Source organism: Myotis myotis, unplaced genomic scaffold (genome assembly GCF_014108235.1).
Source record: "Myotis myotis isolate mMyoMyo1 unplaced genomic scaffold, mMyoMyo1.p scaffold_m19_p_7, whole genome shotgun sequence".
Classification (NCBI taxonomy): domain Eukaryota; kingdom Metazoa; phylum Chordata; class Mammalia; order Chiroptera; family Vespertilionidae; genus Myotis; species Myotis myotis.
Genome location: NW_023416379.1, coordinates 86,944,964 through 86,972,782, shown reverse-complemented (window position 1 = coordinate 86,972,782; position 27,819 = coordinate 86,944,964). Strand labels below are relative to the sequence as shown.

Below are 27,819 nucleotides of genomic sequence, written 5' to 3'. Positions count from 1 at the left end.
GGGGCCCTGCACATTCACCATGATGACCGTTTCACCACATTAGAGAGGACTTTAGGTGAAATAAGGTGAACATGTCTTCTTTGCATAGCCATGAATTTATTGTGTTTTAGTACAGATATATAACTGCAGCCCTGATTTCATAGACACTGTGGGAGAGACAGGCTCCTAACCAAGAAGCTCAGGAGGCAGCAGAATTGCCGTCTCCTGGGCTGGCCGTCCCAGGACGGGCAGAGCCTGCTGCCTCTGAGGGCCCAGGCCCTGCCCTGGAGCCTCTAGGTGTTCATTGCCCTCCTCCTGACCAGCGCTGGGCCCCATGGAGAGGGACTCCCAGCCGGACCCCAGCCAGAGCGCTGCCCGGGTGGCCATCTCCTTTTGACATGTGGTCAGTGGTCATGCCAAGCTGGGCCTTCACGTCCCTGGCTCTGCCCACACTGTTGGCTCAACTTCCTCTCGAACTCACCTCCCACGTCTCCAGAAATGGCACCTGGCCAAGCCCGAGAGCAGGGGTGACACCCGGCCTGGCCTCTCCCGCACCCCCACATCCGTGGGTTCTAACCAGTGGCCACGCGCAGACAGTGCCCAGATCATGAGGAGGGTGTTTGGATGACAAATCTGGGTCCCACTGACCTCCACTGAGTGGACGTGAAAGTCGCACTGACCTGACCCCCCTTTCCGACCCGCCGGTCACCTGCCTTGTTCCTCGAAGCCGGTGCCTTCAGAGCAGCTTTATTTGCGGTCTCCCACATCACAGCCCTGAGAGGCAGGGTTTGGTGGATGAGTGAAAAATGGGGGTTCCCCAACTTCTGTGAGACCCAGAGACCCAGAGGGATATCCGTGACGGGGGGGACGGGCAGAGCGGCCCACACAGCAGCGGCAGGCCACCTTGTCGTGGCCCCTGTCACAGGTGGAGTCGGAGAACCTCAGGAAGATGGTGGGGCCACAGGGAACACCAATCTCCGAGGGCAGGTGCCTGGGCTGGAACCCCACAAGGTGGTCGCTGCACTGGCCTGGGGGGGCGGGGGGGAGGCTGTCAGCCGGCCAGTCTCGTTGGGTTAAGGAAGGAACCTGAGCTCTGAAATCAGAGAGGCCTGGGTTCCAACCTCAGCCCACTCTGGCTATAGCTGTGCCACTGGGCCAACGCTGAGCCTGTCTGTGGTTGTTTCCCCATCTGAGGGCGGGGGAATGACCGTAGCTGCATTCTGCCTGATGAATACAAGTTAGGCAGGTGAAAAAGTGAGAAAAGAACACGTCTGGCAGGCAAAATAGCACCTGCAAGGGCCTGAGCTAAGGAAGACAAAATGCTGGGGCTAGTGAGGGGGGAGTAGGGCAGAGAGAGGGGCCTGCGGAAGGGAGCAGAGGCCCACACACCAGCGCTGAGGCCTCGAGCCTTTTCTGGCCGCCAGTTAAAAAACAGTCCCGGGATGTAACGTACAGCATAGGGCAGTGATGGCGAACCTTTTGAGCTCGGCGTGTCAGCATTTTGAAAAACCTTAACTCTGGTGCCGTGTCACATAGAGAAATTTTTTGATATTTGCAACCATAGTAAAACAAAGACTTATATTTTTGATATTTATTTAAATGCCATTTAACAAAGAGAAATCAACCAAAAAATGAGTGTCATAGGTTCGCCATCACTGGCATAGGGTATAGAGCCATAATTAGAAATGTATTTTACACCATAACATTCTAGCACACACATACGTATCTTATAATTAAAACAAAAGTCTCGCCCTAGCCGGTTTGGCTCACTGGATAGAGCCTCGGCCTGCGGACTGAAGAGTCCCAGGATCGATTCCGGTCAAGGGCATGCACCTTGGTTGCAGGCGCATCCCCAGTAGGGAGTGTGCCGGAGGCAGCTGATCGATGCTTCTCTCTCATCGATGTTTCTCTCTATCCCTCTCCCTTCCTCTCTGTAAAAAATCAATAAAATATATTTTTTTAAAAAAGTCTCAACTCGCCATAAAAAACTCTAGTCCATAGTACATGTGATGCACCTAATTTTTCAATTTTATTTCGTTGTTTCTAAAGCGACAGCTCCAGTCCACTAAACTGGTTTCTAATGAGCTGTGAGCTGCGGTGGGAAAACACCCACCTAGACGGCAGGCAGCAGTGTGAGCAGGCGCCACGGTGCACACACACAGCACTGCAGTCTCGGCTGTCCTTTCGCACATGATCACCGTCCCGGTGTGTGGAGAGCCAGGCGGCACCTCCTCCTGCCCGTGTCCCCCCCGTGCAGGCAGAGCGGACGCCCAGGCACGTTTGTTCCTGAGAAGCAGAGCTGAGGCCTGGGAGAGACGGGCCACCACATTTGCAGGTGCGAGGAGCCTGAGGGGGACCCGCTGACCACCATCCCGCTTACAGCCCTTCACCCCAGCCAACTGGAATGGGGACAAGACTGGGTTTAAGGAGGGGCTGAGAGCGGGGAGCGGGCGGAGCCGGCGGGGGACCGAGGCCGCTGCGGGAGACTCCACGGGCTGTCCGGCGGGGAGGACTCGGGGCTGCAAGGACGGGGCGGCGGAAGCCGAAGGCCGATGTCTGGGCAGGGCGTGCGAATGGCCCGCGGCGCCTCGGACAGCGGTCCGCCGGAGCAGTCCACGCCCGCGCTCGCGAGGCCTTCTAGGATGGCGGGCCCCGCGCGGAGAGGGCCATGCGTGGGGAGCCCACCGCGTGGAGCCCGTGGGTGGGCGGGGCGGAGAGTGTCCCGTGGGGGACGGCAGTGCCCAACGTGGAGTCTCCGGTGTGCCCCGCGGAGGCCCGATGTGCGCGCCGGAGGCCTGCGCAGAGCCGCGCGCGGGTGGCAGCTCCCCCTGGTTGGCGTGGACCAGGCCCTTCTTGGCCTCTCCTCATATTGTATCTTAAAGGCAGGAATTCGGCGTTAGGTATTAAAGTTTTCACTCCACTGAGGTCTGGAAATACTGTCCTCCTAAGGCAGTGGGCGCTTTCTAAAGGAAAACCATGAAGGGTGGGGCCAGGATATGGTCCAGTCCATCCCACAAACACCTTTTCCATTGACCCTGGTCCTAGTCAGAAATGGCCGTGAAAAAACAAAACAGGCGTGTTGATGGGAGTAACGCCAGTGCGTAATGTAAAGAAAAAATGGGCAGACTTCAGACCCAGGGCTAAAGCTTTAGAGGGTGGTTTTTCTTTCTACCTTCGCTTTGTTTGTTTCCATGAGGTAGCTTTGGCTGGACCACTGTGGAAATGTTTGATAACCATCAGGCGGCCCTGGGTTAGAGTGTAGACTGTTGCAACAGAGGACACAGATTTTCTCGATGCCAGCGAGATGGGAGAAGACATTTGAGGTAGCACCATGGAGTGACCTTTACCTGCAGACCAAATATAATTTTAATTTTCTGTATCTGGTATTTTCTTTAATTAAATCTTTATTGTTCAGATTAAAAAAAAAAAAAAAAGGAGGGGCTGAGTGGCCACCTGTAGGAGGGGAGGCGGTGCCTACCCAGGACTATCCCGGGGACTTGAAGAGCAAGTGTACACAGAGCCCTTGGCTCAGCAGCCACTCCAGGAAGAGCAGCCAGCGCTGGGAGTGCTCAGCGTGTGCCTGGCACTCTCTATCTAACCACTGACGTCTACCAGCGCGTTTAATCTTATCAGGACCTTAGCGGGTGAACATGCATTGGCCCTAGTTTGCGGCTGAGGAGCTAGAGGCTCAGAGATGCTGACTTCTCCAAGGTTAAAGCTCGGAAGTTGTAGAACAAAGATCCCAAATCAGGCGGACTCCACCAGTAGGTCCTGCATCGCAGAAGGCGCTGGATAGAGGTGGTTCCCGGTATGATTTTTGTGGAAGAGGTTAATAAAACGATCATCCTTAAGGTCTTTGCAAATCTGATGTTCCAGAACCCTAAGGGCTGCAAATGGGCTCCCCTCCCACCCGGCCTGCTGTCCCCCATGCCCAGGCAGAAAGGGGAGGGGAGAGAGATGGGGAGAATTACAGGGAAGGGGGCAGCTAGCAGGGCAGTTGGTGCCATTGATGGTGAAGATGATGGTGGGAGGGATGTGACCACTGCTACAGCTGGTGACAGACCGGAGAAATGATAAGGGACATGGAGACAGGTGGTCAGAATCCGCTCCCTTCAGGGCTCCTGGGATGGAGGTGGCTGATCCCAGGCCCAGCAATCCATCCTGCACCCCAATCCTTCTACTTGATCCCTCAACCTCCCCCCTTCTTCCCTGCAGATATATCCCCACCCCAGATGAATGCCCCAGGGAAGGCGCCGCTATGAGTCCAAGCACAGGGCAGAAATGTGAGAAAGGGCTGTTGCTAGGGAGCCTTTGCAGGAGAGAGGCAGGGAGGGGCCAGGGAGGGGCAGGGAGAGCCCTCACACCGGCATTAGGGGGCTGGCAGGAATGACATGCAAACCCTCAGGGGCCAGGACTTGGAAGGAGCCACTCATTGACAGTGGGTTGGGGAGCCTGCCTTTCCGCGGCTGTTCCCTGGGACCCCAGCGAGCTGTCAGCTCACCACAGATCTGCTAGGGGACAGTGAGGAGGCAGATTCGCGTGTCCACCACAGCCAGGCAGCCCTGGGTCAGTGGCCTGAGCAGGGAGTCATCAGAGGTCAGAGGTCCTGCCATGCCTTCCCCAGCCTTGTTAGCAGTCATCCTGGACATTTATTTAACTTACAAAGTGATCCCCTGGAGAGTCTTGCACCCACCTGACACATACATATTACTACAACATCATGACTGTACACCCTATGCTGCTCTTTACATCCGGGACTGTTTTATAACTGACAACGTGTTGCAGCCGCATTTTAAAAAGAAGGAAGGGAAGAAAGGAGACTGAGCACCTGCCTCCTCAGAGTGGCCTGACTCTAGCACAAGGCATTTGACTCCCCCGTCCTGGCTCCCTGTTCGCGGGCCTCCCTGTGATCCGCACAGCCTCCCTCAAGTTCTCCTCCGGAAACAGTGGCCCACTCGGGAACTTCCAGAAACTCCCTCCCGTTCTTGACCGGTCTCCCCTTTAAACCCCCAGGCCTGTCATAAGGGGCCGGGCCAGGGCTCCTGTGCCTCTGTCCTGAGAACCTGCGGGGCTGGGAGAGGGCAGCGGGCAGCGGGGGCAGCGGGGGCAGCGGGGGCTGAGCAGGTAGGACAGGCCATGGGGAGGGGGTTTGGACTGAGCTGGACTTGGCACAGCCCAGGTCTCCTTGGCCGGGGAGTGGGAGTGCTGGGGTTTGGGCTTGGGTGGCAGAAGGGTCCTATGTCCCAGGCTCGGGCACATCAAAGGCCAGGGAATCTAACCACCAGGCCGAGATAAGGAGCTGGAACCAGGCCTGTTCCCAAAGTCCCAAACCAAACACTGTAATGGATCGAGGAAGCGCCCGTCCGACCCCTTCACCTCCCCCCCCCCCCCCCCGCCGCCCTTGCTCCATGCCCACTAATTGGGCCCCAGATGGCCAGATGCCAGCCAATCTAGCTTGAGTTCTGGAAAGGTGGGCCTGAGTGGCAGTGCCTTCCAGGGCTTCCCCTCTGCTCACCTGGAGGAAGGGCGGGGCCAGAGACCCGGAACAGGGAGCCGGTGGGCAGCCACACCAGCTCTCCCCACATCCTGTGGTCTGAACAGCTTGGCTCCACATCCTGGCTACAGGGCAACCAAGGCCTGGAGCAGGAAGGGGGACCCCAATCCTCAGGGAGCCCTCACCATCCAGCAGCCACAGAAGAGAGGCGGGATCCAGAGGCCTTGGACATCCCAGACCAGCCCTGTTGCTCTCCTGGCTGCACATCCTCTTTCCCAGATACTGAGGGTGTCTGGACCGGTCTGGCTGAGTGTGGCCCACCTTCCGAGTCTGGGCACCCTCCCCCCACCCCACCCCCAAGTTCCCGAGGCTCCAGGGGGGATGTCTGAGGGTCTCGTCTTTGTCCCTTTGCAGGAGAAGGTGTCACCACTGCTCCTGCTGGCCCAGGGCTCCCATGGCTCGCCCTCCAGGGGCTCTCTGCCCACATGGACCATCCTCTCTGTGCTGACCTCCACCCGGCCTGCTCTGGACACCAACACCCCTCTCACCTGTGGCCTCGCCTCCTCAAGCCCCAGGCATGTGATGAAGGCTCAGCACTCAGATCACCCCTGGTCGTAGGCCTGGCAGAGAATGGACAGCAGGTTGCAGGCTCAGGTAGCAAGGTGGGGCCTCTGCAGGCCTAGCCTGGCCTGGTCCCCGGGAATGTGAGGGTGGTGGAGCCCGCAGCTCTGGGCGGCCAGGACCTGCTCCCCAGCCCCTGGCCCAGTTTCCCCAGGGCCTCCTGCTCAATTCTGCCCCTCTTTCCCCCACATTCCTTCCCCCCCCCCCACTTTAAAGGCACGTCTCCCAATATCATCATTGATATTTCTATCTCTCTCTCCCTCTCCCTTCCTCTCTGAAATCAATTAAAAAATATTAAAAAAACAAAAACAAGCCCTAACCGGTTTGGCTCGGTGGATAGAGCATTGGCCTGGGGACTGAAGTGTCCCAGGTTCCATTCCGGTCAAGGGCATGTACCTTGGTTGCGGGCACATCCCCAGTAGGGGGTGTGCAGGAGGCAGCTGATTGATGTTTCTCCCTCATTGATGTTTCTAACTCTCTATCCCTCTCTCTTCCTCTCTGTAAAAAAATCAGTAAAATATATTTTAAAAAAAACAAAACTCAAGTCAGATCCCCTCTGCACTGAACCCTCCAGTAGCTCCCGGTCCTCCCCCTGTGCCCTCTCCCCTCGCTCCCCCCTCTCCGACCGGACCATCTCCTTTGACCCTTTCACCTTTTCCCAAACCCTGCAGGGCCTTTGCGCTCGCCTTGCCCTTTGTCTGGGGCTTCCTTCCAGGCACTCAAACCTCTGCTCCAACGTCAGCTCCCCAGGGAGGTCTTCCCTGATGTGCCCATCCCTGCTGCTCATCACATTACCCCTCTGCGTTTTCTCCCAAATCGTCTCTTCCCTGAACTTAATTGCTCACTTAATTAATTTGCTGGTTAATCATCCAACCCTCTGTAGCGTGAACGTTCGTGAGGAAAAGGGCCTTGTCTGTCCTGCTTGCTTTTGTGTCCCCCGCACCCACCTCAGTGCTTGGCACAGAGCAAGTCCTCGCTAAATATTTCTTGAGTGAGTGGATGAGTACATGTCTGCACCTTGTCTGAGCCCCACAGCCTGCTGCTGTGATCTACGTGCAAGCACACAGCTCTGCTGTTCCACCTTCCCCAGTCACCCTACCCCCTGGCTCCTCTCCTCCCAACAGGTCCTTCCCCTTCCAACCCCATTCTCCAAGCTGATCGACAGGGCCCACACTCCCATTCCTTCCCCAAATCCTCCTCAGCCTTCACGGTCCATCTCCTTCAGCCAGTTTCCCCACATCACCCGCTGTTGCTATGACAACCATCACAGAGCCACGCTTGGGCTCTGGGCCAACCACCCACTGAGCACTTTATTGCATGTTCTTATTTCCCTTAATAGATGAGGAGGCAGGTTCAGAGAGGCTGAGTGATCTGCCCGAGGTCACACAGCGATCAAATGGTAGAGGCACGCGTTCCATAACCCTGTCCCGTGGGAGCCTCACTTCTCCAACGAGGCTGTGAGCTTTGGGAGCCAGGGCTTCGTCAGGACTCAGCCCACACCACCCAGGTTTGGAATCCTGGACCCGCTGTGTCTGACGCGTGCTTGGGAAATCAAGGCCGCTCTACGTGTATGGCTGTGCATCATCGCAGGCACTCACTGCATACACTGCTAGGTCCCTCAGGCCCTTTAGTTCCAGGAGGAAAGGAGCTCCATAAGGAAAGAGGCCAGAACCAGCCCCGGGCCAGTGAGGCAAGGAGCTTCAAATAACACCCAGGATTCTTCCCACCCCACTCAGCCTGCTGCCCCCTGCCCTCCACCCCCTCTCCCATCTCCTCTCAAGCCCTCCTCGCTCTCCCCAGCCCAGGCAGCACCCGATCGAGAGGAGTGGTCTCATTACACTTACATTCCTTTTCCCCAGAGAACCAGGGTCCCCAGTGTCCCATCTCCTCGCCCCCACGTCTTGTCTGGCCACACTCTTTCTGGTACCCTCTCACCCAGAGGGAAATGGGGTGAGACTAAAGAGGGACAAGTGGACGGAGGTGGCAGGGAGGGGCAGACCAGAGGGAGAAGAGATGGCTGTGGACTCCCTATCCATCAGCAGGCACCTGGTGGGGTGAAGGCTCCCCTATCCCTGCACTGCTCATGAACTCGGTCATTATATTAACAGTCCCTTTGGAATGAGCATAATGACAGCCTGCACCTGGAGCACGCGCCATGCTCTCGTGCTGACCTCGCCAGCCCCTCTCCCCGGGCATCCCTGGGGCCACAGGCAGGAATGGCCAACCCCGGAGCAACTGGGACCCCGAGAGAAGGGTCTACCTGGTGAGCAAGGCAAGAGGCAGGGAGGCTTCTACCAACTGCTGGTGGGCAGTGTAGCTCCCGGAAGAGCTAAGCTGAGGCCCCAGCAAACCCGCATTTCCCACCCCGCCCTCGGAGAGCCTCCTCCCAGACCCTTCTCCTCGCTGCTGCCAGCCCGGCTCCATTCTCCTCACCGTCACCGCCAGAGCTGGGGCCCACATGTCAGGACAGACCCAGACTAACAAGAAATGTCACCTGCACGAGTGGACAGTTCGGACTTTGATTTCAGGGCCGAGGACTGCAAGTGTTGGCCTGGAGAGACCAGGCCAGCTCTAAAGTCCCAAGAGCCAGAAGGGCCATTGCGTGGGATGCTGACTCAGGCGGCATGAGCAGAAGTGCGTCCACAACAGGAAGCTGCTGGGCCGGAGGCAGGTGAGGCTCACGACACGTCGTCGAAGGAGAGCACAGAGGGTGGACGGCTCCCTGGTTGTGAAGGAGAGAACCATGTGCAGGTGAAAACTTCTGCCCTTCACTGGGCACTGACGATGGGCCCGCGGCCATGGGTCCCACCGGCAGGCATTCGATCCTCACTCAGTCCCTGAGGAGGAGCTGCTACCATCCCCGTGTCGCAGATGAGGAAACTGAAGCGCAGCGAGGTCAAGTTGCTAGTGGGTGGTGGTGCCAGGTTGCAAAGTGCAGCCCTGGGCTGTGTGTAGGTCCGAGGGCAGAATTAGGACCCAGTGAGAGGCAGTGTAAGGACATCAGGTGACCCAGATGGAGAGAGGGCTCGTGAGGTAGTGAGCCTCCCGTCCCAGGAAACGTGTGAGGAGAACCCTAACAAACATCTCGGCATCCTTTTGAAAGGGATCCCTGCGTGGGACCTAGCTCGGCTGACCTGCGAGCTTCTATCCTGGACTCTGATTCTGTAGTTACAGAGCCCTGAGTGGCCCACACAGGCCCCTCACCCCTGCCCCACCCTGCCCCTCACCCCTGCCAGCCGTCCTCAAGCCTTTCCGGAGGACCAGGGGTCTTTCATGATAACCCCCTCCACCTGTGAGGAGGACTCCCCTTGAAGGTATTGGTCTGAGAGCAGCCCAGAGCTCAGGGAGGTCCTGGCCTGAGTGAGCCTCCTGTGAAGCTGAGATGCCGGCAGGAGAGGCCACAGGGGCAGGTGAGCGCACCCATCAACAGCATGAAAGGCATCAGGAGTGTGTGTGTGTGGGGGGGGGGGGGCGTGCAGGGGGAGGGCTAGGTGCTGGTTAGGCCCCAGGGTCATCAGCTTCCCCTGGTGCTGCCCAGGCAAGGCCCAGGCTGGGAATGGGCTCAGTGGGCGCCCTCTGGAATGTGGGAGTGTGGCCCTGCAGCTCCCTCCTGCCGTGGGCAGCACCCAACACGCCATCCCTGCAGCCCACCCGAGGGAACAGCCTCTCAGGCCCGGCTGGGAGCTGCGGCAGCCAGAGGCTCCGACTGGCATGCAGCCCCAGCTCCAGCCACTAATTAACTGCACGGCCCCAGGCGAGTCACTTCACCTCCTGGCCTGCTTCCTCCTCTGCACGGCGCTGATAACGATCCGGCCCAGGGAGCCCGAGATAAGTGGTGGAGCTGCCTGTGTTTATACCCTTTTAAAGTGCTATCATTACCCAGGGGTGGACTGGAAGGGGCCCTCCCGTCTAACCTGAAATGTCACTCCTGGACAGGATGCCGCCCCTCTCCTTTCCTGAGGGCAGCCGGGGAGCGGGGCGGCCTGTTTCTAAAGAGGAGAACTGAGCACTCAGCAAACAGCCACCGACGTGAGCGATGATCTTTGGACAAACGGATTCCATCTGCGCACCACGCCCTGACGTCAGCCGGGCAGGCTCCAACACAGCGGTCACCCTCCTGGGCACGGCTCCCACCGCCCCTTCCTACCAGGAAACCACCCACCCACCCACCGGCGGAAAATTCCTGCAGCAGCCTCATGGGTCAGAGGCAGGGGCCTGGGGAGGGGACAGGGAAGGTTGGCGGCCACCCCGGGCGGGGAGCAATTCCTGGGACATGTGTCCGGACACCCCTTCCTGCCCCACAAATATGTGCAATAAAGCAATTGATTTGCTCCCGGGGATCTTCAGGGGTCTGGGCAGGATCTGGCCACCCCAGAGAATGAGGCTCTTTCTTGCACTGCTCAGCACAGGAGCAGCAAGAAGCCTGAGGTCTGGGGAGCCAGGCGCTGGGACTTCCAGCTGTTTTCCCTCGGGAACAGCGTGCCCCGTCCGTCCCTCTGCTTTCCAAAGTGGCGTCGCGTTCATCATCTCACTGGCCACTTCTCACAACCAGCCCCATGCTTTCCAAGTGCCAAAGCCGAGGCCCCTATGAGGTAAGCAAATGCTCAAGACAGCAGAGGTAACAGCCGGGTCAGAACCAGAACCCAGCCTCTGGCTCCCCCGCGAGTGACCATGTCGGGAGCCTGAGCAAACTGAGTCCCTGGCACGGCCATACTGCCCCCCATCGTGGGCTCTCTTGTTTGGGGAGACCAGCACTCCCAGCTGTGGAGGCGGAGGAGCAGGGGTAGTGTGGGAGGACATGGAGGAAGCAGGGCTGAGCGCCTGGCTGAGTGCAGAGAGGACGGCATGCCCCTACGCACTGTGGGGACCAGGCAGCGAACCCAGCCTGCAGCGGTGACCCTCTGGTCCAGAGATCAAAAGGATGTAGAGGAGGGTTTGGTGCCAGCTCTGGGGGTGCAGCAGCTGCACCCTGGGCCCCTGCTGGGCCCCAGCTGAAGGGCCTCTTCACCTCTTGTGGTCAGTTCTCGTCAGTCATTTCACTGGACACCCAAGGTCAGGGAGGGGGTCTGGAAGCTGGTCAGCTCAATGCCCATCCCAAGGAAAAGGAGCTCTCAGAATTGAGGTCGGGCTGTGGTGTTGGGGGCAGGAGGAGGGGAGGGAATCGGTGGGCCATGCCTGTCTCCTTGGTGAGGACAATCTCTCTGTAGGACAGAGGGGCCACGGTGACCAGAGGTAAGAAGGCTTATCCCCAAGTCTTGCACAAGCCTCGCTCCCACTCCTCATCTGGGCCTAGTGGCTTATTAGACCCTGGGTTTCCTTTTCAGTGGTTCTCAACCTTCTGGCCCCCCTTCCTCATGTTGTGACCCAACCATAAAATTATTTTCGTTGCTACTTCATAACTGTAATGTTGCTACTGTTACGAATCATGATGTAAATATCTGATATGCAGGATGGTCTTAGGCGACCCCTGTGAAAGGGTCGTTCGACTGCCAAAGGAGTCGCGACCCACAGGTTGAGAACCGCTGCTTTAGATGACCCATCAGGGGCTTGGGATAGAAATGGAGTCTGGGAAGCAGGGAGGCCAGCGAGAGGAGGAAGAGGAGAGAGGCAGCCTCAGCCCGGAAGGAGCTCCTGCAGCAGCAGCCCTGGGCGGGGGGCATGTGCAGCCTGTGCAGACGCTGGGCTCCCAGGCGTGTTCACATGCAGGCTCTGCCAGGCCCACCCCTGTGGGAGGGTAGAGGCGTCCATTCCTGGGGAGCAGTTCCCTGGGAAAGTGACACTTTGCGAGCCAGATTACTTAGTTACATATTACACTGTGTTTTACCCTTTTGCTATTCCTGGGCTTTCAGTCAGGTCCTGTTTACAGGTTCCAGCCTGGCCGAGCCATGCTGGGGGCGCCGGGAGAGGACCCAGGGTCCACCTTCGGGCCCAGGTGTTAAAGGAGATGGGTATCTACTGTCCCCCACCTGGGAGCAGAAGGCAGAATCAGTGAGGGTTCCAGAAGGTGAATGTGGTAGAGCCCTCCCCTCCTCCACCAGCCACTGCCCACCTGAGGGCCAGGCTTTAACTCCCTGAGGCAGTTTTCCCTACAAACCCCCTTCCTGCCTCTGGGACCCCAGTGCCTGACTGTGACGGAGCACCCACCGCCGGCAACTCTAAGTTGTGGGAGAGGCTTCTTGAAAGAGAAAGGGAAATGATCAGAGACTTATCGCAGAAAGCAGGCCCCCCCGCCCCCCCGCCCCCAAACTGCCCAGCATGAAGCCCCGGCCTCTCTCAGGCCTCCTCTGCCCGCCCCAGAACCATCCCAGAAAAGACTCCCTCAGCATCTGACACCCTTCACCAAGCCAGAATTTAAAAATAATTATATTAATAATAAATATGTTAAATTACATTTGAAACAATAAATAGAAAAATAAACTGATAAATAAAACCAACAGGTACAAAATGTTTCAAAATTTCAACCAAAAAAATACACAGATGACAGACAAGACAAATGGACGTAAGGGAGGGCGCTAAATGCAGTCACAGGGCCCTTCACAGTTTCCATCGCGGCTCCCTCCTCACCTGGCCACCTCCTCTCCCCGCTGGGAGACCGGGCCACTCAGTGGCTGGTGTCTGTGGGGACTCTGGCCAGCGTAGGGAGGCATCTGGCCTCACCTCAGTGCCTTCTGCAGAGCACCCCTGAGCCCTGGTGTGTGGGTTCGGAGGACGGCGTGGGCGGAGCAGGAGGCCCCTACAGGGGCAGGTCAGTGCTGTTGTGCCGGGTTTTCCGGGCGGTGCCATCGTCCCGGGGCAGAGCCCTCTGCAGGTTGGACATGGCCGCGGTCTTTTTGAGGTCAATCACGGCGTAGGAGTCTGAGCTGCGGGCAGGGTGGGTGGTGGGCAGGGGGGTCTGGGGGGCCGTGGGGTTCTGGGGCCCCTTGGGGCGGTCTCCACCCCAGCCCTTCAGCTCCACCTGGATGTAGTTGAGCTGCCTCGGCGGCTCGGGGCCCGGCCGGCGGAAATCGAAGTTGAAGACGCGTGGGGAGCCCCGGCAGCGCGTCAGCGGCACGGGGAAGCTGCTGTGGCTGCGGAGGGCGGCACGGGTGCTGGCGGGCTTCTGCAGGGGCGTCTCGTCCTCCTCGCCGTCAGGGAAGCCATTGGAGGAGGGTGTGAGCCCGTCCCTGGAGTCCCCGTCATCCCCGGCCTCCTCCCCCGGGTGCTGGGCATGGCTCTCCCACACGGGGGGCAGGGAGGGCAGGTTCTCGTAGTGCAGCAGGGCAGCCCGGCGGTGGGCAAGGCCGTTCCAGCCTGGCTCCTCGGGGCTCAGTCTCCAGCTGGCCCCCGGCCTCAGCCCCCCGCTGACATTCTCGTAGGTGCACTTGGGCTGGGCCGGGCACTCGGAAGGGCCCTCGTTGTTGTTGTGGTGAGCGGCGTCACGAAGGCTGGGGCAGACGCCCTGGCACTTCATCATGTGCCGCCGCGCAGGCGTGGGACCCAACACGAACTTCACCTGGCCCGGCTGCCAGAACACCTGCGGGTCCCGCTGGTCAGGGCCCGCGGCCCGCGGGGGGAAGGGTGCCCGCCCCTCGGGCAGCGGCTGCAGGCAGTGCCGGCTCCGGCGGGGGTCATCCTCGCTGGCCGGCGTGTTGACGTAAGTGTGGGACTAGGGGAAAGAGTCCCATTGAGGCAGGAAGGTCCAAGGGCAGGGAGGAAGGAGAGCAGAAGGGACAGGAGGCTGAGAGACGAGTCGCACGGGGGAAAGAGCTAGAGTTTTCTCCTCTTCCTTGTCCTCCAAACCTTCCAGGGCAGCTGCCTCCCTTTCTGGGAACCGGAAGGGACCCTACAGATTTTCTTCCCGCCATGATTCTTACTGGGAGAAGGTGCCGTATTTCCTGACCTCTGTTCCCACCCAGACCAAGAGAGGGGGTGGGTCAGTTGCTTGCTCACCTGCTCATCAGGGGCAATGAGGGCGTGGGTGGACTCCTCTCCCAGTGAGGGGTGTCGAAGGCTGCTTGTGGAGGGGCGCCGGGGTGCCGAGAATCTGGGGCCCTCTCCTGGGCATCCAGGGAAGCCGTTGGAGAAGCTGGAGACACTGTAGCCTAGGGCTGGGCACAGAGAAGACAGGCCCAGGTGAAGGGTCCTGCAACCACCTGCAACCGCATGTGCAGCATCCTGGGACTCCTCCCCAGGCCCCCAAAGCAATCAGCCTCCTGCACCAGCGGCCCCCATTATCTCCCACCTGTTCTTCACATCCTCTCCCTCAAAGCGCAGCTTGAATGCTGTGACTTCCCTGATCGCATCCTTCCCTAAAACGCTTGTCATCATTGGCCTGTCCCTTTGCCTGGTTCCAGCTCTGCCGAAGAGCTCAAGGGAGGCTCCTTGAAAGCAGGATGGCTTCTGTTTTCCTGCCCCCTCCCGCCAGCCGTGACTGCAGCCCACAGAGCAGGTGCTCAGTGCGGACACAGGGAATGAACCAGCAGCTGTGAGAACCTCTCCAAACACTGGTCATGGGTAGACAAAGTATATGGGTGTGACCCAGCAGATGGAAGGAAGGAAGCAAAAAGGCTCCAGACTGCTGTTTCCATGGAAACCCAACGTCTGCACCCTGACCATCAGTCGAGAAGAGTTCCAGGACTCCCCAGGCTCAGCTGGGAGTCACCTGACCGGCCCAGGCCAGGCCTCACCCATCCCCGAGTGGTTCTGATGGTGGTCGGTTGCCGGTCCTGGAAGGCTGGCTCACCCAGGCATCCCCCACCTACCTGTCTGACTTGGGTCCACCACACTGGTGCTTCTCTGTGTACGTGTGTGTGCAAGCATGTGTGTGTACAGGTGTGTGTGCATGTGTGGTGGGGGGCCGAGGACGGGGTCTCCTCACCGTTGGGAGGCTGTGGGGCCCTCGGGAGGTCGAGCTCGGCCGGGTGGCTGTTGCGGGTGATGATGACTGGCTCTTCCATCACGTTGATGCTGTTGCACTGCATCAGATCCTGAAGGAGGTTGAAGATCTCCTCGGCCCGGGAGCACTTGAATGCAAATATCCCTGAAGCAGGAGAGGAAGACATGAGGTTCCCCTGGCCACAGAGGCTAAACCGAGGCACAAGGCTCAGGAAATGTCTCTAAGTTCCCCTCCCAGGCCTGCGGGGTGCGAGGAGCCCCGCACCAGCAGCACTCTCCCCGCACTCTCTAAAATGGGCGGAGCTGGGCTCAGTGCCTTCCCTTGCCTCCCACGAGCTATTACCATCCTGAGACCTGACACTTCAGCTATATTCCTCTGCGGTGAAGTCACTTTCCTAAGGGTGTGTGTGCACAGAGGTGAGGAGAAGAGAAGTAAAAATCAACTGAAAAGGGTTGTATCAGATCAGTGACCACTCCTCACATGCTGCCCCACCTCCCTCTGCCTACTACCCTGGCTCCCCAGAAACTGAGCTCCACCCAGGGTACCAGCCCTCAGCGCTATGACCAACAGCCCAAAGCTCTTTGAGGGTAGAGAGTCTGTCCTGTCACTGCTTCTTCACTGGGTACGTAGCCCAGATCCTGGCCAGAGAGCAAACGTCTACTGTGTATAGGCCCCTGACCTCATGGAACTTAAATTCTGGTGCAGAAAGGAAGGAAGGAGGGCTGACTAGCTAAAGGACAAACACAGCACAGCGATGGTGTGGCTCCTCCGAGCAGCCGTCTCATAGCCTCTCAGACTTGAATGCAGGAACTCAAAGTCCCGGGGTCAGCAGGAGGGGCTGAGCACCTGTGACTCAGGGGATCCGAAGTCGCCCTCGGGATGTGCCAGTCTGGGATTCTGCACTCCCGTGACAGTGGGACAGTGGGGCCCAGGGCTCAGGGGAGGCTACTTGGTGTGTGTGTGTGTGTCCACAACAAAGACAGATAAAGCTAAGCGGGGATATGGAACATCTGAGGTGTGCAGGAATGAGACAGAAAAGATGAAGAGAAAAAAGACTATACTGGCAAGCTATGTTGAAGGCTAAAAACGGCTGGGAAAGCCAAGTTTTGGGAAAGCCCTGTGTTGGGGCCTAGGGCAGCCCCTCTAGGATCCCAAGTATGGACTAAACACCACCTTCCTCCCCGCTCTCTGCTCAGTCAGTGTTACTGCCTCTGCCTCATGAGCTCCAAGGTCAGATGCCGGAGGGACGGCGGCTCCCCCAGCCAATACAACCTCGGAGACTCACTGTCCGTGGCAGCCTCGTCAGAGGAGCTCGATCGTTTCGCCTCTGCATAGTCACAACCCAAACTGCATCTAACGCGGTCCCAGAGCTGCTATCTGAACCCTAAAGAGAAGCCCCGCCCACACCGCTGCTTCAGGAGCCATGGAGAGCTCCAGCCTGGACCCCATGGACAACCCACCACACCCTGACCTCTGGCTACAGGGAGGAAGGGGAAGAAGGAAGAATACATCTCACTCCATGGCTCACAGGTGACGACTGATAACCGCGTCACCGGGACCCAAGAGACCTACCTGCCCAAATCGATCATTACCCAGCCACAGAGCCCTGAGGACGCAGAGGTTCCTGCCTGGCTTTTCATTATTCACAGGCCCAAGGGTACATGACCTGGGGGCTCAGAAGGAAGTTTCTTCTACTTAGGGACCCTGAAACTGGAGTCACAGAGGGAGGAGCCATCAGCTGCTTCCCCAGCAGGCTCTGGTCTCGGAGCACCAGCTCCTCCCACAAAGGGGTCCCCGCCAGAGCTAAGTGAAGGAGCACTGGCCTGGGAGTCCACTTAGTTCTGTATTAACATGCCAGTGCTCCCGGCCATGAGCCTTCCCCTCGCTGGGCAACGCCTGCCAAGTCTGAGCTGTGACTTCCAGGCCTAGCACCTGGCCCAGGTGCACAAGCCCTAGGTAGCATGGGGCAGGGGTGGGTACTCACCCTGGCCCGTCTGACACCGACGGCCACTCTCAAAGGAGAAGAGGTTGGAATCATAGCCATAGCGTCGCAGGCAAAGGTACGGCCAGCGGACAGCCTCCCGCCGATGCAGGTGCAGCACCAGCTCGCTCTGTGTCAGCTCCATCACCCCGGAGCCCAGCTCCACCCCCTCATCATCCACATTCGTCACCTGGGGAGCAGGAGACAGAGGGTCAATGAGTGAGTCCAACAAGAGTGGGTATGGGTCCCTGAGCCATTGGGAGACGGGCAGGCTGAGGATGCAGGGCCACAGCTGGGGACTGAGGGGCTCACCTGACTCACCACAGCCTCTCCGGAACGCCAGCCACATGATTACTCAGTGCCACTGACCCACAACAGTTCTCTAGGCCTCGGTTTGCCATTTGCACAGTGAGTGGAGGGGTGGTTCGTTAACCTCCATAGTCAAGACGGTTGGACGACCAAGGTTAGTCAGGTGGTCCATGGCTTAGTATCCAAGGACCCGATGTTAATGGAAGAAGGTGTTCGATTGTAAGTTCAAAATCTCCAGACCCCGGGAGAGAGAAGCCCAAGGCAGAACAAATACAGACTGCCTCCACCGCCCCCCCAACGCTAGGGCCTTGCTGAGGGCGCCCTCTTGTGGTGAGCAGGAGAAACCATGCCTCCACAGGAGGGGCTCCACCACCTGAAAGGTGGGGGGACAGGGGGCGCAGGTCCATTGGGCCTGGCCTTCTCAGCAACACTAACGTAGCGGCTGCCATGTGCCAAGCACCGTCTTAATACTTTACACATATTAACTCACCAGTGCAGGCTTTTGTTGTTTTGTCCAAAAGAGTTACGTGTAACGTTACGGAGATATGCTGAGAGGACCGAATGATCTAAAAGCACCACCTTTGCTCCTGTTTACGGCATTTCTTCCCTCTTGGTGGCGCCAAGAGCCAAACACACAACAGGGCCTGGCCTCCTTTTCCTCAGGCCACCTCAGAGGCCTGATCTCAGGAAGTCTTAACGAGCCCTCCCTCGCCTCAGCCTGTCCTTCCCCCTTCTCGAGGGAGGCCGAGACAACGCCACCGCTCAGGGCCAGAGACCAGCAGGCCCTGTTGGGCACTCAGGAGAGGAGGGGCTGTGGGTACCTTGAACTTGGTGGGGTGGTTGTCTGGGATGCTGTCTCTATTCAGGCAGCTGCAGCAGCTCCCCATGGTGTCAGAGCAGCCAGCCCGCCCTAAGGGAAGCATAAGGGATAAGAAAGTCAAGGTCAGCTCCCACAAGCCCTGCGCTCGGGAACTCGCAGAGCCATCTCACTGTGACCACTCCCTCTGCCCAAGGGGCTGTATGACACAGTCCCTCCCTCAAGAAAGCCCCACTCTCCACCCAGGACCAGACACACACTGGATAAACATTAACACGAGTTAGGGTGTGTTAAAGATTAATGCTCATGGGGGATGGAAAGTGCTTCTCCAACATGGCATTTGATCTAGACCTTGAGAAGTATATAGGATTTGGGCCGATGCAGTGACAGTGAAGGGAGGCCTGGGCAGCAAGAGAAACATGAAACAAGTAGAAACCCAGAAGTGATTTGCATCAGGAGTTGGGTTCTGGCCTTGAGCCTCATCTAAATTCCGCAAATTAATTTGGGAGTCCCAGACGCTTTGGCCTATACTTCTCTCCTTTCCCACCTCATTCTTCCCACATCATCCCAATTCTCCTTTCCTCCCTGACCACCATCCCAACCTCCACCTCAACTTTATCTTTTTCTTTTTGATGTTCTTTTCACTTGAGGTGCTATATTACGATCAAAAGATACACTCAGAGGCTTGAACATTTAAAACAGCACACTTTTCATAGACTTGATTAAAAAAATACATGCTGGATTTGCTTTTGGTCAAAAGGGAAACATAATCTTGGCTTTTCCCTCCAAGATAAGGCACTGGGATTGTATGTCACAATGGTAGGACTGTGCCTAAGATGGAGCGGATACCTACCACCAGGTTTGAGTGACCTAAGGGAGCAAGCAAACACATGGACTGATTCCCACCGGAAGTGAAGGGGTTGCAACTTGATTCAAAAAGTGAATCTGTAAGATTAGATATCCCACTGAATGTATAAAGCTTTGAACAAGCCTGACCTGCACCCTCCATCCCTCTCAATTTGGGAAACTCGAGGATAAAGTGGCTCCCATATATAGCTCTCACCTCACCTAGGCCATCGGGAAACTGACTCTGGGAGGGGCATGGGGAAGGACCCCCACTTTAGTCCCCCTGTTCTTGGTGGGGCGTCATGGCAAGCAGTCTGCAGAGAAGTCACCTGGATCCCTCTGGGACACACCCGGGGCTCACCTAGCATAAGAGACACAGACCACAGGTTAGTGGAAACATCCATCCTCACCAACTGTTAAAGAGATTGACTTGCTGTCGGTCCACCCCACCTGCATATCTGTTCCAGGCCCTAATGGGACCAAAACACCAACGGATAAAGCCAGATCCAAGGCAAAGGGACCACAAGTTCTGTGCGCCATAAGCTCTGGGAAGGGTGCTCTCCTAGTATCAATGGGTTTGAAGTCTGAGGCAGCCCACGACCTTTTCAGTGGCCGCCAGACTCCGGCTGAATGCTGTTACGACCAACACCAGAACCACCACCTTACCTTTGCAGAGAATTCACAAAGAGCTTTCTCAAAAAGACACTATGACGTACTGGAAAGAGCACTGGCTTAAGATTCAGGAAATGAATATTCTAGACTGTTTTGCTGCTACTAGGAGACGGCCAAGTCAGTCCCACCACCTCCACCCCCAACTCCCACCCCGAGGCGTCAGTTTTAAAGGGAAATGTTTGTACACTGTGGCGCTTGCGGAGTAAATAGCCTCTAGAGAAGTATGTAGGGCAAATATCACTACAATTTTCCTCTTTCACGACCATCTCACATTTGAAAGCTTGATAGATTTTTTTTTCTGTTCTCCAAGCTCTGAAAGGCCTAGAATGCTAATACACATGCTAACAATAACCCAAATTTCAGGGATCTGAGCCCCAAGTAGACAAGCTGACAGGGCAGGACCCCGGAGACTCGTGAAATCCCACCTTCCTTTCTGGAAAAACACGATCATTTCCCAGGGTCTCTTGTACTCGCATGCTTGGAAAACTTCCCAGGTGGAAAGACCCCCACCCTCTTGGTCTGGCTTTTTTTCTTTGGAAGGTGGTAGCAGGCTGAGGGAGGTGCGCACAGCCTACAGGCGGCGGCTGGGGAAAATACTGGGGCCTGAGCCATCCCAAGGAGTCTGGGGTGAAACCAAGAACTAAGTATAGGGTGCAAGATGGGGGCGGCTGCTGCACCTCTTCTGTCCCCTTCTCTGTAAGATACATCTGATGACAGCCTGATGAGGGGCATTACAGTGGATGGGACAGGAGAAGGGAGCTCTGGTCTGGGATAGGGTTGCATGCGGCACGGAGTTAGGAGGGGGCTATGAGGACTCAGAATACATCTGAGGGCTGGGGGAACGTGGGCAGTTTTATGGATGTGAACATGGTGCAAGGAGAACGGGGAGGGGTGTGATGGGTCCGAGGAATTCCAGGGCGGCGGAAGCATTGGGGGCATCCCGGGGAGAAGGTGGGCGTGCGGGAAATCCGCAGGACGAGGGGTTCCGAGGGCACCAGGACGGGCGAAGGCGTGTCGGGTGGGGGTGGGGTGGTTCTGAGGCGTGAGAAGCATTTAGGCTGCGGGGCTGTCAGGGGGATTTCTAGACTGGGGTCCCCAGCTGATTCCAGGAAGGAATGGGGGCGGTCGGGCCGCGCGCCGTCCCTGCACCCCCGCCCCCGGCCCTGGGCTCCGCCATCCGCCGGTCCGCCGCGGACGGGAGCGGAGACTGCACCGCGGTGCGGCCTCGCAGGAGCCGCCACGTCCCCGCCCCGCCCGCCCCGACTCACATCGCCCCGCGGCCCGGGCGGCGCCGGGCCCCGCTCCCGGGTGCCGCTGCAGCAGCCGCCGCCCGCCCGGAGCTAAGGTCTCCCTGCCCAGCCCCACCCCGCGGTCACGGGGTCGGAGGTCACCGGCGGCACCAACGAGACGCTGCGGGCGGGCGGACCCGCTCGGGGCGACCGGCGCGCAGCCTAGAAGGTCCCTTTGGAGGACTTTGCAGTCGGGAGCAGGGAGCATGCGCACGCGCCAGAGGGCGCTCCTGGCCAGCGGCTGAGCGCTCCTGGGGGCGGGGCCCGGGTGGGATGGGGCGGGGCCTGGCGCGGGGGCGGGGCTGAGGGGACGGAGGTGGGACCAGAGGCTCCACTACCCCGAGCAGAAAGGGACACGGGGTGGAGGGAGAAACACGAAAGATCGGGGAGGGGTCTGAAGGGATGGAAGAGAGAGGGGCAGTACCAGGGACTCTGGCAAGAGACTGAGAAAGGGGAAGGGGCGGAGGGACCACTGGGGAGAAGGGGGAGGACACGGAGATGGGTGGGCGGGGCTAGAAAACCAGAGGGAGGTTTGCGGGGACCTGCGTGCTTGATCAGGCGTTCTGTTCGGCGAGTGGCCGAGGACCCGCATAAACGAGGTTCCCCGATGTCTGCTCGGCGCCCGCAGGGGCACGATGCCGGCACTGAGCCCAGAGTAATGGGGGCGGGGGGAGTGGAGCCTGTACACTTTCCACCCCGGATCTCACAAAGGCTTTCTGAGCCCCGACTCCTCTACCAGCCTGGGAGGTTGTGGGGGAGGGAGGGCTGAGCTCCCGGGGGCTGGAGGTGGGCGCTGCGCCTTGGGGTGGGGACTCAGTGAGGGGAACCAGACGGCGGGGTACGACCAGAACGGCCCAGACACCGGCGCGCCGCGAGGGTGAGTCCCCAGCAGAGTCCCGCCTCTTCTCTAAGCTCCCAGCAGCCAGACTGGGAACCCCAGCTGACTGGGCACCACACTACGCTGCCTGCCTCCAAGGTGGGCCCCGCGAAGACCGAGAAAAAACTTTGGGGATCTATCCAGAGGGTATTTGGCGGGACTGGACACTTCTCTTCTCCCTCTCACTGTCCGGGAAACCAACCCATCCCTTTACCTCCCCAGATTATGTAGGGCCGTTCAGGCTTTGCCCTTTAGGGCAGGGGTGGGTTGGGAAGATGGAACTCCATGAGCCTGGTTACACCTGCGCGCAGGTGAGAGCTGGGGTTCAGCCTTGTCCCTTGTCTAGGGGAGCGGGGTGTGGATTTTGCAAGGAATCAGCATGTTAGAAAGGTGGAGTCCAGTGCTAAGCGGAGGTGGAGTTAGACTGCCCTTGAAGGATTGAAGGGTGAGGGGCGAGGGCTGACTTCTGAGCATTGTCTGTGTGTGACAATTCATGCAAACTAGAACTAACCTGGAAGAGAGTCCCCCTGGGGCCCCAGATGTACCCCCCTTTCCTGTGGGCCCCCTCCCCCAAGCACCTCTTGCTGCCTGGAGCAGGGGCACTGCTGTTAGGAAAAGTGGCTGCTGCTGGCCCTGCGTGTGAATGGCCCACCCTGCTGCCTTCCGCAGGAAACCTGACCTGAGGGGCAGACTGGGAAGGAAGCAGGTGGGTGTGGAGCCAGGACGCTGGGAAGGGTGGCACGGGACATCTGAAAGGGGGTGCAGAGGGGGCTGTGGGCTGGGAAGCAGTCTAACCCTGTTCCCACCTCCTCTTCTACAGGCCAGAGATTTGCTGCCGGCCCTCCTGTGCCCGCTGCCCGTCAGAATCCATCTCAGCTCTCAAAGGCAACCTCCTTCTAAAGCTCCCCTTCGTCCTAAAATGACCGTGGGCAAGATAATGAACCTCAGTTTGTTTCAGCCTTAAAATGGGATAATAGAAGCCACTTCAGGCAATTGTTGTGAGGATGGAGTAAAGGATGTAAAACGCTGACTAGCCCCTGGCATGGCTCTGCTTATTCTTTCCCCTGTGGCGTTGTGTGTACCTGCCGGGAGCTCTAGCCCCATTCTGCCGGCTTCATCTCTGTCTTACCCCCTAGACTTTGAGCTCTTCTGGGCAGGGCCCATCCCTTTTCTACTTCAGTCATCCCCTCCCGCCCCCAAGATCCTGTGGTCTTTCCAGGGCTTGCCCAGAGGAGGGCTGGAGAGAGGCACTTAGAATGGTCCAATGAAATTGCTGCTGTAGATGGGAGATAGAAACACAAGATTTGCCTGTGTCCTGGAGGAGCTCAGAGACTAGATGAGGAGCTGAGAGAGAGAGACAGGGGCAAAGAGAAACATGTGCTCCATCTTGAGACACTGGCTGTACTTCTGGAGCTCAGGGAAAGGGAACAGCGATGGGCTGGAGAGGCGGAGAAGGGCTTCCTGGCGCAGTGGTCCTTTCGCCTGGCTCCCGCCCACAGCTGGAGCAGGTAGGCCTGTGCAGGGAGTGGGGAGGAGGCCAGCCCACTGGCCTGGTAAGTACACAGTGAGGAATGGTGAGAGTTAAGGCCATGGAGGTGGGGAAGCAGGGACCAGGCTGCCCAAGGCTCACCAGAAAGGAGAAATGCCCTCTCCTCCCACTGTGGGCCTCCTCTTTCCTCCATCCCAATCTTTTTATTTTTTTATTGATTTCAGAGAGGAAGGAAGGAAGAGGGAAAGATCCATAATGAGAGAGAATCATGGATTGGCTGCCTCCTGCAAGTTCCCCACTGGGGATCGAGCCCACAACACGGGCATGTGCCCTTGACCGGAATCGAACCTGGGACCCTTCAGTTCGCAGGCCAATGCTCTATCCACTGAGCCAAACCGGCTAGGGCACCATCCCAATCTTAAAAGACCCCAGAGTTTGAGCTTCAGAAACTCTGGAGCCGAAAGGCCTGGCCTCAAGATCTGGCTCTGCCACTTACTAGCCGTGTGACCTTGGGCATACCATTTATGCTCACCCGGCCTCAGTTTGGCCATCTGTAAAAATGGAGAAAAAAATGCCACCTGACTCACATGGTTTTTGGATGAGATCATGTCTGTAGAGCACTTAGCTCTGCCTAGTAGCACATTGCAAGAACTGAATAAATGGGAGGTGTCCTTGTTATTTTCGGGGTAGACTTTGCCATCAGTGTCGGTGCTGAACCCTGGCTGGCCCCACCGAGGGGAGGGCCTCACCGCTGGGGATGCAGACCCACCAGTGAACTTCGACAGTGGCCCAGGCCACCTGCCGGAGGAGGACCTTGAGGAGACCTCTGCTCAGGTAGTGGGAGTCCTGCCCTGCCTTCTTCGACCAATATGCCTCCACCCTTTGCATCTCCTCCCATTTCCACCAGCTGGAAGGAGGTGGGGCTCAGGGAAAGGAGAGCAGGATTCCTCTTTGCAGGAATCCGTTTCTACAGCCACCACCCCGCCCCCCAGGACATGAGGGTTTGACTTTAAATGTATTCAGATGAATACACATTACCTCTCCAAGGGGGTCTGTGTTGTTAAAGCAGACCTGAGGGGTTTGGGCCCTGAGTGAAGGGGGTGATTTTAAGCATATGAAGGGAGCTGTTTTGAGGTGTGAGGCCTCCCCAACCTCCATCAATCAGACCACAAATGCAGGAGTGGGTCAGCTGTCCTGGTGTTCTTAAAGTTGATTGTCCAAAAGGGGTGTGTGTGTGTGTGTGCGCGCGCGTGTGTGTGCTTGTGTGTGTGTGCGCGCGCGCGCGCACGCGTGTGTCCCAGATTGGAGAAGAGGTGGCAATGAGAAGGGGAGGGAAGAGGGAAAACCTAGCTCCTCTCCTCATCTGCTGCTGTGTCTCCTCAGGATCCTGAAGTTCTGAGCCTGGGGCTCCTTGGCCTGGACACCAACTGAGCCCCCAACTGGCCTGGGCTCCAGATGCTCCTGCAGCAGCTCCCTCCTCAGGACAGCGATGTGGGTCTCCCTCTCCCCAGCGTCCCCCTTTTTACCTTCTGTGGAAGAACCCTGGTCCAGAAGTCAGGGAAAGTGGATTTAAGGCCTAGCTATGCCACTAATTGGGGGAATCATTCCCCCAACCTCAGCCCAAGTTTTCACATCTACGTAAGGGGTACAGTTACCTACATGATGGCCATTCTGCCGCCACAATGCTTAGTTGAAGAGCAAATGAGAAAATGGACATGAGCGACTTTTGAAACAAATAATGGAATGTACAAATGTAGGGAGTATGGTTAAGTATTTATTGAGGCTCTATGTGTGCCCAGTCTAAAGGCTTATAATCAGTTGGGTAGGCAAGACAGGAGAATATGGACTAAATAGGGCAAACACAATGGGAAGTGATATTGAGCTATATATATATATATATATATATATATATATATATATATATATATACAGTTCACTGGGAGCAAGGACCTAAATGTGTGGTGGCAGGGCTAAGTTCTTGGTGTCAGACCTGAGTGATGACTGTTCCTGGGGGAGGGGGGGAGTAAAACTGAGGTGGGTTTACTGGCACCCTTGTCCCTGTCCCTTTCCATCTCAATGCCCTTCTATGCTGTTACCACCTGCACCTCCCGGAGGTTCTACAACCTTCCTTTGACCCAGCAGCTAAGCCTTCTCCACTCAAACTTCCATCTTGCCTGCTGGGGCTCTCCTGGTCACCGTGGAACCTGTTTCTGCAGGAGCGATACTGCCTGGCCCCTGGGGAGGAGGAGCTGGCTGAGCTCCAGCTCTTCTGTGCCCAGCGGAGGCGTGAGGCCCTGGGACAGGGGGTGGCGTGCCTGATACCTCCCAAGCTCCAAGAATGCACCTGTGGAAAGGTATGTAGTATCCCCCCCCCCCCCCCGCCCCAATATTCCCCTTCCTCCACACTTTGCCCTCTCAATTCTGCAGGAGCTAGCTTCTGAGGCTCTGGTGAGAAAAGGGTTTGGGGATTGACAGTATGGTAAACTTCAAGAGAAACCAAGTTGGGGGCTCTTGGTGAGCATGCAGTGGAGGTGGGGTTGGGATGGAAGAGCCAGGAGGGTGGTGCTGCCTCTGACCAGCCAGCACTCCTGCCTGGCAGTGCAGGGAGCGCCTGAGGCCAAGGGAATACGGAGTGTTTGCGGCCAGGGCAGGAGAGCGGCCCTGCTGGCACCAGGCTTGCTTTGCTTGCCAGGCCTGTGGCCAGGCCCTGATGAACCGCATCTACTTCTACCACGATGGGCATCTCTACTGCGGCCGTCATGCTGAGCTGTTGAGGCCACACTGCCCTGCCTGTGACCAGGTACAGCTCTGAGGGGAGGTCTGTTCAGGGTCCAACTTGGCACGATGTAAGGGAGTGGAGTAGGGAGAAGAGGACAGCCTAGGACCTTTGTGTTTCCCTTGCTCCACTTGAGCTCTGGGCACGTGGGACCCTTTGCCTCCTCCCTCACTGCAGTGTCCCCCATATGTTCTGGGGTTGACAATTTCCCTGGAGCAGGGACTCTTGGACAGGCGTTCCCATCAGTATGCCGGTGCCCAGTGCTGTGCCTTGTCATGCGAGAAACTCCCGAGTTAGCAATGTTAGCGGAACCCTGGGTCGCACTCCGGGCTGTGCCACCTGCTAGCTGGGCATCCTGGCTAAGCCAATCAGCCCTCCCTGCGTCGGAGAGTGGTTGAGTAGATCAAATGAGAGTGCCCGTAGACGTGCTTTCGCGTTAACTGGCTATAAGGCGTGGTTACTGGATGAATGAATGAGTGAATGAATGAATGAGCCGGTCCCCTCTCCCTCTCCCAGCTGATCTTCTCCCCGCGCTGCACCGAGGCGGAGGGATGGCGCTGGCACGAGAACCGCTTCTGCTGCCAGGACTGCGCCGGGCCCTTGGGGGGTGGACGTTATGCTTGGCCGGGGGGCGGCCCCTGCTGCCCCACTTGCTTTGAGAGTCGCTACTCGGATGCCGGCTGGAGCCTGGCCGCGACCCTGGAAGGCAGGCCGCCCCGTGGTAAGGGAGGAAAGGTGCAGATCCAAGGGGAAGTGGGCAGAGCGAGGTCCCCCGGACTGGGGCCCTCGCCCCGGTCCCACGCCGTCCCGTCCCTCCAGCAGCGCCCCCGTCCTCCAACCGCACCCCCAAACCCGAGCTTCGGGGCCCGCAGCTCTCACCACGCATCCCTGGCCGGAGCGCTCCGAGGGCCTCCCGAGCCCATCCCGCGCCGCGGGTGAGGTTGCGGCGCGGGACTGGCTCCCGGACTGGGGATGCTGCCGCCCTCTGGTGGGCGGAGGCGGGGCGGGGCGGGAGGCGGGGCCTAGCCACGGGGTGGGAGGGGGGCGCCCCGCCCGGATCTGGGGGTGTGAGACGCAGGCCCCTGAGAGAGGCCTGTCTGACCCGGCGGAGCAGGGGAGGCGGGGCTCGGCAGAGCCGAAGGCGGGGACCGCGCTCCGCTACCCTCCGCGGCCGTCTCCGGAGCAGACTTCGTCGCGGCCGCCGGCTCCAGCCCAGAAACCCAGAGGCGGCTGCTGGGGTTCAGCCGGGAGCAGGAGAGCCCAGCTGGGGACAAGGCGGAGGCGCCCAGAGGACGGGGGCAGGGCCCTCTGGAGAGGTCCATTGGTCCCGAGGAGGACGTCCCCTGCCCCACCTGCTCCTCTTTCTCCGACTCAGACCCCGAAGGCTTTTTCTTAGGTCAGCGCCTTCCCCGGCCCTGAGCGGCCCCGAGACGCCTCCAGACTGGTGACAGTGGCACCTCCAGGAAGCGTTGCACCGTTTGCTAGGGGCGCGGCCCGGAGCCGGGGGAGTCGAGTTGAGGGGTGGTCTGTGAGGCGGGGGCCGAGACTCCTCTCCCCGTAAAAGTCCTTACTGAACGCAGCCAGGGACGCGCTGGGAGAGGCGGCGGGGTGGCCAGCTTGAGCACCTCCTCCTCAGCCCGCGCATTCTGTGACTCTTGATGGAGACTTTCTTGGGGAGCCCCATTCCCCAAAGCTGCGCAGCCCCTGCTGAGCTAGCCCCTCCCCGACCCCACAGGCCGGGGCATCTGGATCCCCAGCCTCCTGCGCCAATGAAGCGGTCACTCCGAGGCCACG

General features: G+C 58.4%; 2 protein-coding genes and 1 long non-coding RNA gene across 6 annotated transcripts; 1 reads left to right on the top strand and 2 right to left on the bottom strand.

The window, feature by feature from the left end:
- Positions 1-1,889: 1,889 nt before the first annotated feature.
- On the bottom strand, positions 1,890-10,136 carry LOC118659716. The gene is made up of 4 exons (XR_004968671.1): positions 10,009-10,136; positions 8,589-8,816; positions 6,022-6,093; positions 1,890-3,326 (listed from the first exon to the last, which is right to left on the bottom strand). It is a non-coding gene; the product is annotated as an uncharacterized LOC118659716 (long non-coding RNA).
- Positions 10,137-12,532: 2,396 nt separating this feature from the next.
- Positions 12,533-20,943, bottom strand: FRS3 (fibroblast growth factor receptor substrate 3). Of its 4 annotated transcripts, none has more exons than XM_036318193.1 (7): positions 20,863-20,943; positions 19,140-19,283; positions 17,263-18,169; positions 16,954-17,140; positions 14,952-15,113; positions 14,024-14,181; positions 12,533-13,739 (listed from the first exon to the last, which is right to left on the bottom strand). In XM_036318193.1, the coding sequence occupies exons 4-7, from the start codon at positions 17,093-17,095 to the stop codon at positions 12,828-12,830; spliced, it is 1,374 nt and encodes a 457-aa protein (XP_036174086.1). In that variant the 5' UTR covers positions 17,096-17,140; positions 17,263-18,169; positions 19,140-19,283; positions 20,863-20,943; the 3' UTR covers positions 12,533-12,827. The 4 variants fall into 4 exon arrangements, with proteins under 4 accessions (XP_036174086.1, XP_036174084.1, XP_036174087.1 ...); XM_036318191.1 differs by having other exon boundaries at positions 18,081-18,169; XM_036318194.1 differs by having other exon boundaries at positions 19,145-19,283.
- A 2,250-nt stretch (positions 20,944-23,193) lies between these two features.
- On the top strand, positions 23,194-27,744 carry PRICKLE4 (prickle planar cell polarity protein 4). Its single transcript, XM_036318430.1, is given in 10 exon segments — positions 23,194-23,268; positions 23,940-24,083; positions 24,633-24,740; positions 25,466-25,603; positions 25,849-26,049; positions 26,542-26,777; positions 26,779-26,978; positions 26,981-27,064; positions 27,067-27,130; positions 27,132-27,744. Coding segments are annotated over 10 exon segments (1,563 nt in total). The 3' UTR covers positions 27,445-27,744.
- Positions 27,745-27,819: the final 75 nt, after the last annotated feature.